Source organism: Anser brachyrhynchus, assembly GCF_964034855.1.
Source record: "Anser brachyrhynchus genome assembly, chromosome: 2".
In the NCBI taxonomy this organism is placed as follows: Eukaryota; Metazoa; Chordata; class Aves; order Anseriformes; family Anatidae; genus Anser; species Anser brachyrhynchus.
The window spans coordinates 72,025,039-72,040,633 of record NC_137695.1 but is presented as its reverse complement, the minus strand read 5'-3'; the positions used below and the strand labels follow the sequence as shown (position 1 = coordinate 72,040,633).

At 40.9% G+C, this 15,595-nt stretch overlaps 1 protein-coding gene and 1 long non-coding RNA gene across 2 annotated transcripts in view; both read left to right on the top strand.

The window, feature by feature from the left end:
* Window positions 1-15,595, top strand: part of ANKH (ANKH inorganic pyrophosphate transport regulator) — a 116,635-nt gene that overhangs the window by 59,108 nt on the left and 41,932 nt on the right. Inside the window, exons 2-6 of the mRNA XM_080581823.1 lie at window positions 4-220; window positions 8,481-8,599; window positions 9,699-9,782; window positions 12,226-12,396; window positions 13,072-13,206. Of these exons, the coding sequence (XP_080437949.1) occupies window positions 4-220; window positions 8,481-8,599; window positions 9,699-9,782; window positions 12,226-12,396; window positions 13,072-13,206 (726 nt within the window). The remainder of the gene's footprint in view (window positions 1-3; window positions 221-8,480; window positions 8,600-9,698; window positions 9,783-12,225; window positions 12,397-13,071; window positions 13,207-15,595) is intronic.
* LOC308190448 lies at window positions 227-3,445 on the top strand. The gene is made up of 2 exons (XR_013947205.1): window positions 227-1,150; window positions 2,447-3,445. It is a non-coding gene; the product is annotated as an uncharacterized lncRNA (long non-coding RNA).

Here is a 15,595-nt window from a genome sequence, read left to right as displayed (position 1 = left end):
CAGGCCTTGAATAGAGGCATTGCTGCAGTTAAGGAAGATGCTGTGGAAATGCTGGCCAGCTATGGGCTGGCGTACTCCCTGATGAAGTTCTTCACAGGTCCAATGAGTGACTTCAAAAACGTAGGTCTGGTGTTTGTGAACAGCAAGAGAGACAGGACCAAAGCAGTTTTGTGCATGGTTGTGGCTGGTGCTGTAGCTGCTGTATTTCATACCTTAATAGGTAAGGTTACTTCACATCTAATTAACACATCTTTTATTTTGCTTCCCTCAGCTAGTCTTCAAACATACTAATTTGTAGGTTTAATATTTCATTTGTTAGTACAAGGGGAAATGTAGAAGGGATGAACTTTCTTGTGTTGGTAGCATGCCCAAGTCATGCAATTTTTAATACTGTTAAAACAGGTTGTTAGGTGGTATATTCCACCTCCAGGGCTCACCTGCCTGGCTGCTCAACATGCTGCTAATCTTTTTTAGTCAGGTGTGTGAGCAAAACTCTGGTAAGGTTGACAGGTTGCATGAAGCAGATAGCTCAGTGTTACTGTCAGGTAGCAACTAGCAATATCTGCCCAAATGGTTTTGGCACATCACTTTGTAGCCAGCCTTCAAGATGTTGAAGGCAGAGCTCTTTGCCAGATCTTGGTGGTGTTGTTAGTTACTCCCTCTATACCAGTTCCTTTGCTACTTATCATGTAGTACAAGTCTCTAAGTCAGTAGGTCAGCAACATCATTGAAATATCAGGTATTACTCTACTAGTGCTAGTCATGGTTCACTTCTGTTGAGTAATTAATCTGTGAAAGAAGAAGCAGTTCTAAAGAGCACTTTATGTCAAACTGAGGTCAGCTCTCTCAGTGTACTCTGAAACAAGGAAAATACACAAGCAGTTCTGAACTGAACATAAGAAGTAAGGCAACCGCAGGATTTGCCAGTTCCTGATAGCTTGGAGAAATGTCTTATCAACCCAAGCATCGACCAGGACCACAGCAACAAAAAGCCACATGACCTGGAAGGCTTAAACTTCATCCTCTCCAAGAACTGCACTACATTATCTGCATGTTGTGGCTCATTCCACGGAGCTGAAACCTCTGTAGCTTGGCAATGAGGAATAAAGGACGCTGGAGGAAGAAGCAGAGAGAGCATTTCATTCAACAGGTACAATCCTAATAGCTGGGACTTCTGAGAAGGGGGTGGAGGGAGGTAACACAACAGCCTGTGGAGGCACGTGTTGGTTGATGGGCAGTAGGACTGAGCTGGTTGACCAGCAGTAGGGGGTCGTTCTGTCACAGCTGGATGGGAAAAGCGAGTGTGATGGCAATTTCCGGAATTGCTGTGAAGTTATGGAGTGGCCTGGAAGTGGGGCACCATTCATTATCAGACACTAACGTGTCTGAAGAACAGCACATGCTCAGCATACGGTTACTGCCTGGGTAGAGCATGAAGCCCACTGCTCTTATCCTTTAACAGGATGCCAGCTGTATTTAATGGCCCTATGTGCCTCCCAAGCACTCCAGTTTGTTTCACCACTGTGTCTCTTATTCCACCACTGATAGAGCAGCCCCATACTGTTTACTTTTACTCTATGTTACAGTCATAATAAATGCTTGCAGTAATGGCTCACTAGCCATGGCAAGTCTGTGGCAGTTTTAAGCAGTTGCTAATTTTGTAAGCTGAATCCATGATAAAAATCCATGCTGAAGTTAATTTATTTTACCACCACTATCAACTGGTCACTTCCTCAATGTGTTTACAATTGAGGCTGTTTCACTGCACTGGTGTTATAAACTGTGGGCCATTTGTAAGTTTGGCTTTCCAGTTTCTTTGCTTGGAATGTTTCTTCAGCCCCCAGAGCTGCTATTCTAGTTGCGCACTTGTTTTCCCACCAGTCCTGGTCAAAGTTTTTGACTTAGCCAACTGGATAAAAGAAATATTTTCTAGTCATTCAAAATTTCATTTTAAGCTATTATAGATTTTGAGAACATTTAAAGTATAACTATCAAATTTCCAGGTGAAAGGCAGCTGAATTTTCCATGTGGGACTTTTTATTGAGGAGAGTTGTTTGGGCAGCCATTTGAAAACATGCCAGATAAGTCTTTTGGTTTTGCCTGGAAATAGAGCCCTGCTGAGTTCAGAACTTCTGAAATGCCCTCTCTGCAGATATTAAAAAATGAAATACGAAGGCTGTACTTTCCATGCCTTAAAGCCCTTGGTTAAAGGGCTTTGCACAATCTTTCAGCTGCTTATGGTGGCAGACTGCAAAATATTTTTTAGTATTTTAACTTGTCTATGCCTGAAAATATGCAAAGGCCACAGCAGAGACTGGCAGAGTGCCCGAGAGAATGGAGTTAGTCAGATTCTAGCACCAATTGCCTGGGTGATGTTGCCAAGTTTTGTGTTTCAAATTTCCTTTGAACATGTTTCAAATCCTGATTATTCTTTTCTGACCCACAGATGCGCAGTCTTCCTAGCAGAAGGAGGAGAAGGAGTCCAGTGGCAGACAGGCAACTTCCAAGGATCTGCAGCTACTCCCCAACAGCCACAAGCCTGTTACAGACTATCTACAGGAGAGAGAAATTCAGGTTACTGATACTTGACGGATGAAAAACTGAAACAAACACCACTCAAGGGACTGAATTTCTTTTGCATGCCTTATGTATGGGGCTAAGGAAGATGGCATGACTGCTTGCTGTAGTTGTCGAAGCCCAGAGGAAGGAACAAAGAAGAAAAAAGCCAATGAAATAAGGAGTACAGAAGGTCAGAAGGAAGAAAACAAGTGGTGGTAGAAGCACAGTGACCACAATGAATCACCGAATTTCCAACTGTGATAGAGACTGTTTGCAGTCTGTACACACAGCTCCTCACAAACAGCAGCCTCTACTTGTTTGAAATATCAAAACAGACGGTTTCACTCAACTGACTTCATTTCTTCAGCATCAGCTCCCCACTACTGCTCCGCCATAGGGGCTAACACTGTCCTCTGTGGGAGTGACTGGCTGAGCCAAACCACTCAAACTCACAGCTTGTGGTCCTTAAGTCATCACTGTACCACATTGCCATGAACGTCCACAATATCTTCACCAATAGTTCCTGTCATTCTCCTGTGCAGGTAGCAGTAAGAACCAAGAAACAACTTGATGAAAGGCAACTGAAACTTTATTCTTGTCTCGCTTTAAGTGCTGCTGTAAGCCTTGGTCAGTATGTTATTCCTGCTTTTGCTGTCTCAGTTGTGATCTGGAAATAGAAGATAGTAGGCTGCCTTCCTTCTCTTGTGCTATTTTGGGAGCAGCTACTGCCACTAGTTAGAGTTTCCTTGTAGGAAGGAGTCTAAAGCATCTAGTTATTTCAGAGATTGGCTTTTGAGTGGGAATATTGGGCTGTAAGAGAAGGAATTCAAGATGATAAACCTGTCTGTGCATACTATTGAAATCTGAATAAACTACCAGCTTGACAGAGGAGAGAATAGAGCATTACTTTATAGAACAGTATGCTAACATAATGCATTAATAGATGTTGCTGCTAAGTCCTCCATACTATGCGAGTCCTTTTAACACTGGTGTCATGAAGAACATGCACACCTTCTTCGGCAAGAAAACAGCATTGTTCAGCCTTTCACTACTTTGCTGAGAAATACTATACTGCAAAAGTTTATTTCCAAAGAGGAAACAGCCTCTTTGCTTAAGTAGACACCTTTCAATGGTGCCTCCTGCACCTGACCAAAATTCCATGGTGGATCATTTGGCATCACCAGGAAAAAAAGGTTGCAACTTTAGTAGTAAGGCAAACACAGCAGACTGGATGGCCAATAAGTATGAGTGACCCTGTTGTTTTGTGCCAGTTTATTACTGATCTCCTACTGGGCAAGGGCCCCTCCCTGCACAGATTGCACAGGTGAAAACGTCAGCAGTTGCTAGTAATTTTTTTGAACCTGCATGCGTGATCACTGCATATACATTAAAGACCTGCAGAAGAAGTGAGGTATAAGTGTGATCCAACTGCTCCCAGTGTAACACTACTGGAATTTTTCCATGACTAGGAATCATAGGAGAGCTTATGCCAAACCGAGCTATTTTTTCCAGTCAGTCTTGTTCTGACATGGCCACTGTACTGGTTTGTACTAAACTTTTTGCCCTGGAAAAAGATGAAAGCACAGGAACACAAATCAGAATATAATCCAAGCTTACTTTTTTATTTTTGTCTACTAAGAGGTGAGGTTATTTATTAAAAACATGTCCTGCCTCAGCATCTTCAAGTGGCCATTGTTAAAGCAGTAACTTGCTTCCCCAGCTGCTCCAGCCCTTCTTCCACAACAAGGGCAGTTTCTTGTCAGCAATTTGTTCAGGACAAAGGAAGAATGAAGAAAGCCTACGTCCACAGCATTTGTTGATTTTAGGATAATATTTTTTTTAATTAAAACAGGCAAATTTTGAGACTTACGAGATGTTGGCTTACCCGAAGAGACCATTGGACATTGGTAGATTTGGAAAAATTAACTAATTCAATTTTGCAACTACAGTTGATCACAGAAGATGACAACTGCAATTATCAGTCTTCACTGAGATGTTCATAAGCTGGTTTTGTTATTCATTCATTGCTGTGAGAAAAAAAGAAATGCAAAACCCAAGACACCCTGATCATCTGAATTTTTGCATGGGGGACCCAGGCTTTTGTTTCTGTTTTATGTCAGGCTAATCAAAGACATCACAAAATCTATATAACCTGTGCCATCTCCAAATGCAGACTTGCCATTATAATTTTGTATTTTTAGCAAATTGGCCTTTTCTTATCTGCCTAAATCACTTAGCTGGTTTTGGCCCTGTGAGGCATCTTTCTGACTTAGCAGCGGGATAGATGTTTACTTCTCAGGTGTCCAAGTTAATTTTTAAAACTGGCACCAAGAATGAATATGGAATGCTTATTAAAAATATTAAAAAACAAAAAACAACACATACTTTTAACACAGAAACATTCTTGATGTGTTTGTTTGTTGTTGTTGTTATCGATTTTTTACTCCGGTAAAGTGAATATTGACATATGCAGCTCTATGCCTAGAAGTAAGTGGTATCACTTCCTGGGAGGGTTTCTTTTTGTTTTCTTTACGACGTATGTATAACATACTGGATAGCAGATAGCCCCAAAATGACTACGGTGTGGCTATTTCTTTGAGACTGCTGGCATCATTAAAAGTGTGTTCAGTAGTTTCAAGGATGTCTGAAATTTATGTGGTAGTAATCAGCTCATTAGAGAAATCAGTGTAGAGGAGAGGAGATCCAGTTAGGTGCACAGTATTTCATTGTCATTTCATAAGCATCCAGGTCTTACAACTCAACTAGAAAAGACAAAAGCAAGAATTCCTGCTTAAATGCTGTTATATCAGAAGCAAAACTGATCCATAGATATCAAAATAAGTGAGTTATTCCAGGAGAGCAAACAGGCAGCTTGTCTTGGAGTTGGACTTCTCTGTTTTGGTTGAAATGATGCAAGGAATGGGAAGAGCCATCTGCTTTAGATTCATGTAATACTCTTCAGCTCTGTTGTCTGTTATTAATTTTGTTCTGTGCTTCATAATAAGTATGTAAGGTTGGCCAAGGTTAAGTTCTAATTGCATCAGCAATTGCTTTATTCACAGCTCAGAGACACATGCTTGTATAATTGTCAGTAAATCTCAGCTTGCTGAGTCCTTCTTTCTGAGGATGGAAACATTCATTGACATCAGCAACAGTGATTGTGTGCTTTCACTGACATGTCGAAGAAAATAGTTGAGTATTTTAAAACTAGTTTTTAAACTTAGCCACTATTATTTTAAAATTAAAGCCACATTAAAAAGTGCAGTTAGACTTCTTGTGGATGGGGGAGAGGAAAACAAATCTTACAGCTTACTGAAGCGCAATGCTGATATCCCTAGAATTCTTAAATTCTGGTGCTGCGGGCTGTGGTAGTGTAAGTCCCTTGAGAGTGCCCTACCATTAAACTGCAATTGTGGTGAAGTGGCTGTTCCTAGAAGTGAGAGTAATTCAGTCTGTGACCTCTATAATTCTGTGAATTTTTCTGTTTATTTAAACTTAAAAAAAAAAAAAAGTTAAACATAACAATGGCTTTTAGAGACCAAAAAAAAAAAGTTTTTCATTACTTATTATTTTCTAAGCACTTTAAAAAACTCCTTTAAAGCAGGAGAAGACCAGAGGGTGAAGTGCACAGAGAGCACAGATGAATTCTGCAGCATGGTGTCTTGCCCCTGTTTCACTGCTGATGGAGACCGCTCCCCAAGAGGACATTCCTCTGCACGTAGACTTGGATTCTGTTACTCCCCATGTGGGGAACAAGACCGATGTGTTTCCTGCAACAGTTTTTAAGCTTTTACGTAGGAGAAGTTTAAAGCAACTTCTGTGGGATCTAAGAGAGAACTCAATGAATCTGACCCTCAGAGGCAACTTGCCTCACATGCCTTCCAAACTTGTTCTTGTTTATTCAAATCAGTAAATTCAGATAAATCAGCATACTGGCCTGCCACAAAAGCAGCTTTTTACAAGGAGTAACCACACAAAAATCCATATGCAACAGACTGGTTTCAAAATAATGAGTGAAAATTGGTGTATGAATATTCATACAAAAATAAGAAGAGGCTGTAGCTGATGTGTGACTGAACTTAGCAGCGAAGAAATGAGTACTTCAGGAGCTAAGCTGGCCTCCCTGAACTTAGAAAAGGCGAGAGTCCAGTTTTAAAGTTCTCTCCCAATACCCTTTGGAAGGGTAACTGAAAATATCTGGGAGTGGCTGAGAAGAATAGCTACCCAACTTAGGGATCACTGGGTGAAGTGAGAGACTGTGAGCCTAACAGTAGTAGATAGGGACCAGCACAGGGAAATGGGGAGTTTTTACCATTTTAACATATTTGGGGCAGTCCTGGCTGTCTGGATTGAGGCTCACACTTGTTCCCAGTGCTGTCAGGATACTTTTTTTTTTTTTTGCTCCCTTGTATACACTACTGTTCTTACTTTAGAAAGTCTTTTCAGCCCTGTAGACCATTTAACTGCTGTATCCTTAAGCCATAACAAAACAATAATGACTTAAACTCTTCTTTTGTTGCTTCCAAACATTGCTTATGAGTTATGAGAGTAAGTTATAGGCTAAACAACTAGTGCTAGCCATTTGTGGATCCGATGACGTGAACCGCTTGCATGCAAAGGATCACTTTCCTGAAATATTCCATATAAAGGCCTGTCCAGTGACAGTGGAATTGTTACAAACAGAAAAACAGGGAAGTGTCCACATTTGAAATCTTTACCTTAGAAGAGACACAAACAGAAGAGAACTGAGACTACCTGGGCACAGGTGATTCTGCCATTACTTGTGTTGGGAGTTTGACTTACAACCCAGTCATTCTTTTAACAACCATTACAAGGGTGTAGAGGAAGCTATGTAATAATATGCAGGTGTAGAACATGATTTATAAAAAGTTGAAAGCTAGTTGAATCACTTAACTGCACATGTTATGTAAGTTCCCAAGTTCAGAGACACCAGTCGTACCTAGTTCTTCATTATTCCAAGTCATGGGGAGGCCTCTGGGGCTACTAAAACAGCTGGGTAACGTGGGTACCAACAAGCATAATACAAAGAGATGTAAGCAGTTCTGTAGGTAGCTTTGTGGGGAGTCTGTGCATCTGTGCCATCTTCAACCCAACACCTTGGGAACCGAGACCTGACGAAAGGTGTTCTGCCCAACACCAAAAACTCTTCTCATCTGAGGTTGAAACTGGACAGCAAATACACTGGTGACTGGAAGTGGCAACCCCTTGATTTCTGTCAGTGCAAAGCACCCTTTTCTGACTTGTGGCTCCTGAGATGCCAGCTGTAAATGAGGAAGGAGAGTAAAAGCTGTTAGAGGCTGCCCAGCGAATGCACAGTGAGCTGTGCTGTGCCCTGACAGGTCCCAGCAGAGGTGGTCATTAGGCAGAGCAAGGGAGAGGCGCTCACAGGAGCGTAATGAGTGTGATTTATTGCATGTCTTCGCAAATCCTAGTGCTCCTTTTACAACTCTGGGCAGGTTTACAGGTAATGTCATGAGAATGCAGTGGCAATAGGTGGTTTCAGAATTTATAAGGCACTATATCCCATGAAATACACAGTGTCTGGTGAAAACAGCTTTTCTAACAAAGAGCCCTGAGTTAATGAAAGAGCAGTAGATTTTCTGGAGTACCAGTGTGTTCATTTAGGAAACAGATGTGGCACTTACTATACCCATTTCCCAACCCAGCCATTTGTTATCACTCCTCTGCCAAAGGTTACTTGAAAAAGGACTGCGAGAGCACTCCTTAGTAATAAACAGCAGCTGGTGAGGCTGTGACATCCCGCAGCCCCTGCAGCTGTTTGCTGAGTGGGTGCATCTCACAGCTCTTTGGCATCCTACTCTTTCGGGTACTTCTGAGCATCTTATGCAGAATCCATAATGTAACCTTTATTATTCATTCCTATTCTTGTATCTCTACAGCATATAGCGATTTGGGGTATTACATTATTAATAAGCTACACCATGTGGATGAATCAGTGGGAAGTAAAACTCGGAGGGCCTTCCTTTATCTTGCTGCCTTCCCTTTTATGGATGCCATGGTGAGTGCATGATTCAGAACTGAATTTTAATATCAATGTTATTTTTTCCTTTGGTGACCTTAGTTTGCAAAGTCTGTTACCTGATGGGAAGCTGAAGGTCTGCAGAAGGAAGGCATGTCCTTTGCAAGCAATAACTCTGGATATACATGAACACATCATCTTCTGCTACCTGGAAAAAGCATCTGGGTGGAGTTGAACATCCAGAGATCATGACAAATGTAAAAATCCTCAGCTGCCTTGTCAGAGTTACTGTATATGCATGCTAGAAAGCACCGGTCATCTTGTGATGGGCTGCACAGATTGTCTGTATGTGTCCTCTCAATACAGTTTGTATTGGAAGATTTCAATTGGCTGCACATTCCCAAGTCACTTGCAGAGCTCATCGATCAATACTTTCTCAAAGCAAATTTATGGAAAAGATATTTGTTACCATTATTTTTTGCAAGCGCAGCTTAGTCCAGTATATCTCAAATGCATGGGGAAGAGAGCCACACGTGTGGGTGGGCTGCTGCTCTCCAGATCACCAGGCTGACTGCATGTGGCCTGCACAACGTAAACAAATACATGGCAGCTCTCTTTAATTCCTGTACTTCTATATAAAAGTCAGAAAGGATAACCTTCTCATGGCATGCCTCCACTGCTTTCTCCACTTAACACAGTAGCTGACAGTAAAAAGAAGTAGGATCGTTCAAGTTTTCTTTTTCAGACAGGACTCAGTATAGCTTATGAATACACTTCTGAGGTGCATTCAACTGGTGAATGACAGGAAACATTTTTCCCTTAGAATATTTCGTATGATAACCTGTGCAGTGTCTGTTTAGAAGGAACACTTTCTTATTGGCTATCCTGCTCAGAAATTTCAATGCAATCTGTAAAATTATTCCCATTCTTCCTGCCAGCCCTGGCAAAGAGGAACTAAATGCAGTAGTGCTTTCTCTGCCCTACTTGCTTAACATTTGCCCAGGTTCACACCAGGTGCTGCTGGTGGAAAAAAAGCTTTTTAAGTTTTTTGTGTAAAAAACATCATTCTGGGACCTGAAATCCTTACCAAATACCATAATCACTTCTCACGTTCTGTTCTGCCTTTTTTTTTTTTCAGGCATGGACCCATGCGGGGATTCTGCTGAAACACAAGTACAGTTTCCTGGTGGGATGTGCCTCCATCTCAGATGTCATAGCTCAGGTAATGCCTCCTCTTGGCAGTCACTCTTTCAGTTGTGTTATGGACTAGATGCTTTCCTAAACAGTAATGCTTTTGCACAGAGACTGCCTTCTCTCTCTGCCATGGACAACACACCAGAGAAAATAATCTTGTGTGCTGTTCTCTGGTAGTTTCCCCACTCTTTGCTGACATTTGTGATTTAGGCTGGTCTCACTTGACTGGATCAAGTCAGTCTTGAAGCAATGTCAGGAGAAGGAGCCAGGACTGTTTGGATTAGGGCCTTATCTTCTGGCACCTCCAGACACTGTGCTACAATGGCTGAGAATCAAGCTATATGTACGCATGCACACCTGGGGGAAAGAAAAGTCATCCAGGAGTACTGATGACTGCTACCAATTGAGGCACTACTTTGACAGAGACCTTTCTCCCCTGTGTACATTCTCCCCAACACTTCACACAGTTGCAATGAAATCCTGAGTGGGGAGTTTAGGCAGGGAAGCTAAGGCTTGATTCTTCAGCCCACTTGTCAGTTCTGCACATGAGGTCTAATCTGCTGAAATGCAGGGGTGTAAGCCATCTTCTGAGTGCCGGTATAGCACTGTTCCTGTTACTGGACCAGAAGCTGAAGGCTTGGATTTGAAGCAGAAGCTATCTGGGGTGATACCCCTTGGAGACAGAGGGAAGACCCAATGTTGAATTTCCATCTGTCAGGGAGGTGTTAAATGTCCTGTTGGTTTGCACAAGACATGCTTGTAAAACAATATTCGTATGCATTGTTGTACCATTTAAGAACCAACACAGAGCCCTCTTTTTTAAGTATTTATGACCATATTATGAATGGAAGATCCCAGAGCCTGCAGAGCAGTTACAGTACTGCCCCATTACCAGCTGAGGTAATGACTGGGTAAGAAAGACTATAATAATAGGACAACATGAAAGGAAATAAGAAGTCAACAGCACTTAGTTCAATTTTCCATAACATTCCCCTCACACAAAGTAGGAGCAAACTATAAACCGGATTAAACCATTCAGTCAGCTGCTATTCTATGTTTGGCATGTCTGCCCCTTTACAATACTCCATTAAATCCCTGAAGATAATACCAATTACTTTAAATGACCTTAACACCCAGGCTCTGCTCTTGTTCTGACGTGACCTACAAAGTTTGTTGACCTTAGATGCATGTCAGGTCATTTACACCTAAATACAGAAGCTGGAATTCCTATTTTGGCCATGGTACGCATGCCCTTTTCATGGTGGCTGGTGAGTGGGGTGCCAGGCTTGTGAAGAATAAGACACCTGTCATCTTGTCTCCAGTCTGTAACAAAATATTGAACAGAGGAAGCATAAAACCAGAAGACAAAAAGTTCTGGTTCTCCATAGCCCAGAGCTGCCTACACCTACATCTACTCCCTACACAGGCAATAGGTGCACAGGCAGTAGATAATTCTCCTTGGATAGCTTCATGTACACATTTTGTGACTGACTTTACTTCTGTTTACTGAAGAAGAATTCTTTTGTGGAGTTCAATGAGCTGTTTTGCAAATCCTTTCAAACAGTGCGGCCTCCCTAATAAACATTTTCACAGTGTGCTTTAAGTATTTCTTGAACTCTAGCAATGAAAGAGAGAACCTGCCCCTGAACAATGTATTTCTTGGAACTCACTTGAATGCCAGCTTGTCCTGGCAGGATTGTTCCTGATGCTGCTGTTCACAAAACCATACACAGTTAGTTTGCCACTTGTGCCCATCATCCAGAGACACTTGGAATTTAACAGGCATACTGTCAGCTCTTTAGTTAATGAAAGAGAATTATATTGTATTAATCAATTACCTTCATTTTCTGGATTGAGTATTTAATTTAAATGTTTGAATTATGAGCTGTTCATGAGACAAAAAGTTTCCTTTTTGGTTACATCAATATGGCACTTAGCTCAAGAAAGAACGAAGAAATACTGAAATTGCACTCAAAAAAGTATAAAATTGGGATAAATTAAGACTGCTTCTAAATGCTGAAGTGAATACTTTAAGACATCTGGCTTTTTAATTCCTCCTCCGCCCCCAAAAAAGAAAGCAGGGCTTAGAAGCTGAACCTAGAAGGACGTCTCCAGCCTCAGTCTGTATCAGCATACCACATTCTCCTGGGAAGGGTGACACTCAACCATGTGCTTGCTGCCAGACTTTGCCAGGCTTGCATGCCAGCCTCCTATTTATGGCCCCTAGTCTGACACCTGCCCATACCTTCAAGTACTTTTTATATAGCTTCTGTATAACATTAACTCTTGTTCTTCTCATTTGTATGACTGAATGCAGGGGGGAACTGAAGTTTCTAAATGCTCCAAGTCGTACACTGTAGTCACGTGTGGTTGTTGGCTCAAATGCACTAGCGTGGAGTCAGCCAGGAGACACGTTGGCCCTGAAGAAACAAACAGACAAACTACTAATCTTTTATTTGTTTGCTTTGCAGGTTGTTTTTGTAGCCATTTTGCTTCACAGTCACTTGGAGTGCAGGGAGCCTCTCTTGATCCCAATCTTGTCACTATACATGGGAGCACTTGTCCGATGTACCACACTATGCCTGGGATACTACAGGAACATACATGATGTCATTCCTGACAGAAGTGGGCCTGAAATGGGGGTATGGCTTAATACTTGCTGATTTTTTTGATTAAATAACTTTAAACTTGCTTTTTGTGTTACAAGACTCTATTAAACCACTGTGAATGAAGGGCCAGCTCTCTCCATCCTGCAAGGAAAAAAACATCTTTGTTTAAACAGGCATGATGGAAACCATTACAGCTACAGAGCATATGAGGCAGTGCTTTAGGTGCTATTGATGTGCTGTCTACTTAGCATCTCAGTGCTGAGCTCTCTCCTTTCGGTGCTGTGAGACAACACAGAATGAACTAAGTGGACACTTTATTTCACAGGGAAGAATGTCTCAAAACTCTTTGTTTTCTTTGAATGTTACACTGGCTTTCACATTCCTTTGTCTAGTAGCCAGAACAAGTTATTCAGATACCTTATGCATTATTTATTGAGATCCATGACACAGTTTCTTTTGAATCAGTCTTACTGTAGATGAAATATACTTTTCAAAATGTATTTTGAATCAATATTTCTATAGGTGAAAAGGAGGAAATATTTTAGCCTTCTGCTATTGAAGCATATTGAAATGAATGTACCAAAATGACGGTGGGTGAGAAAAGCAGAAATGTTTTCTCTGTGCTTTTGATTCAGTTCAACTTATTTCTTTCTGAAGCCATTTATTTTTTGTTTGTTTTTTTTGTTTGTTTGTTTCCTCCTGTTACAGGGAGAGGCTACAATAAGGAAGATGCTGAGCTTCTGGTGGCCTTTGGCATTAATTTTGGCAACTCAGCGAATAAGTAGGCCCATTGTCAACCTTTTTGTCTCCCGGGATTTAGGTGGCAGTTCTTCGGCCACAGAGGTGAGAAAGTCAGTGCTCCCCATTACTGCAAACGATCATTTCCATGGAGTTGCCTCTGTGTTTCTCTTCTCAGCCATACTGACAAGAAAAAAAATGTCCTAAATACATTTCTCTTTAGTGATTTCTTTATCCTTAAAAGAAGATTGTTCAGGGTCTTAACATGGGCATTTCTACCAGGCATCTCATCCTTAACAAGACCAGTAGAGTTTTTTCACCAAACAGTTCTGGCATCCCAGGATTTCAAGCTCTACATATCGGTATGTGCTGGAGCGTTCAAATCCCAGGGATTTTAGGACATTTATCAGTAGTCCCATGTGCTGCTGTTCTGTGTCATATATATTTATGGCTATGCAAATAGATGTGAAACAATACTGCTCTTAGAATCCAGTGCATTACACAGAATAGGGCAGAAAACATGAAGAAGCACATAAAAAACATCTGTCTCTTGGCTGGGATATGCAATGCACCTTGTTTCTCTGGAGGATATTCAGCTGTAGCATGTGGTCTTCTACAGCTGATGGTAGCAGGACTTCTGTTTGCAATGCAAAGCCTTCGCCAAATGCTCATTAGGAGCTGACCTATTCTCTTAAGAAGTCTGAGGGACCCTTGCTGCCAGTTTTAGTGGGATGAGGTCTAGATCCACATAGTCATTAGCAAATCTCTCACCTTTTTTCTCTGAAAAACAAAGCCAGAAGATACTAAATGAAAAGGAAAATTGAAATTGCTGATGTCTAACAAATATTTTCTCAGCAAAGCTAATAATTTGTTATATATGATACCACATATTTCACTCACTCAAAAGTTACCAGTGACTGCAGCAACTGTGGAGGGAAAATTCAGGAAACCTAACACTTTCACATGTGTAAATCAGGGATTAGTCTACGTGTTAAGTAGCAGTCTCAGTACAAGGGGAGGCAGAACAGGTTAGCAGAGATCAATTGTGCATTTCTTGTTGATTTCTGACTTTCGATGCATCATGTTTCATGACTAGCCTGTTGCATTTTGTTGCTATTAGGCTGTCTCCAGATACATGTCATAGTTGGTGGTTTGCTGGCCTTTATACACTCACATTAATTGTCACATTTCAACTTTCCCTGAATTATGAACTAATTGCCTCTGAAAAAGGAGGTGCTGGCAACACGGATAACATCAGTGTCTGGAACATCACTATAGACAGGAGTTTTATAGTTCTCCTGTTCAATGCTGTAAGCAAATTTCAGTGTGTCCAGGATGTCCCTTTGAAGAGCTGGCGTGTAGCATCTTCATGAGGACAGCAAGTCCTCTTGCATTGACCAACTCCCACAGCTCCTGTTCAGACTGCCAGCACAGTTATGGTGATTTTTTTTGGTGTTGATTTTCATGGGGAGTTTTTTTCCCCATGTCAAATACTTCTGTTCTAGACATTTAGAAAAGCTTTTGTGGATGTATTTTGGGATCCCATCAATCAGGTGAAAATTACAAGAAGAATGATCAGTGTTAAAAACTCAGTAATTTAATCCAAGTGGAATTTAGCATACCAAATTAGGTAGTGAATTATTGTTTTCTTTAATGGTTACTGCATCTACACAGTCTTACTGGACTTCACTATGTAAATAAATGAAACTTCAATATGTTTCATATTCTTCTTTTATTTATTCCTCATTTTAATCTCATTAGCTTTCATATAGGTAGAAATTCTGCTGAAAATAGAGCAATAAGGAGGGAAAATTGCATTTAAAAAGGGTACAGTTTTAAAATTCCAATTTGTTTTCTTTGAACCAATTACTTTTTCAAGTTTCATTAAACATCATTTACAGTAGAAGATTAGGAGAGAATATCTTTCTTTCCCCCTCTATTCCAGTTCACTCTGTAGATTTGACTGTTTTTTCCCATGCTGTTTTTTTAAACAGCACAGGGTGCAAATGAACTTGTTGCATGAATATATGGACTTTTTAATGTCTTTGATGTACCTCTTGTCTGTACTTGTGAAAGTGCAAAAGGGACCTAGTTTAACTTGCAGATAGTGAGTTGTTTCTCATGATCAAAATGGTCATCTGGAATTGATTTTGTCTGTTTTTTGTTCTTAGTTGATTAGCACCAAAGTTGGGAGAGTGTTTTTATTTGTCTTATAAGTGCCTCCGACCCCACAGCAGTCAGTTTGAAACCCATCATCAGTCAGCCACTGAGACCTGCTGCTTTGGAATCAGTCTTACTTAAAGGCGTTTTACATACAAATAACCAAGTCAAATGTATCTAAATTAAGATTATGAAATATGATGAAGGGCTCTTAGAATATGAGCCATAATGCATTCTGCTGCTCAGGTGTCTCTAGATAAAATAACCTGGGAGAAATGTGGGAGGGATATTTCAGTATGTTCAATTCAGCTGAACGAGGGGCACACACCAACTC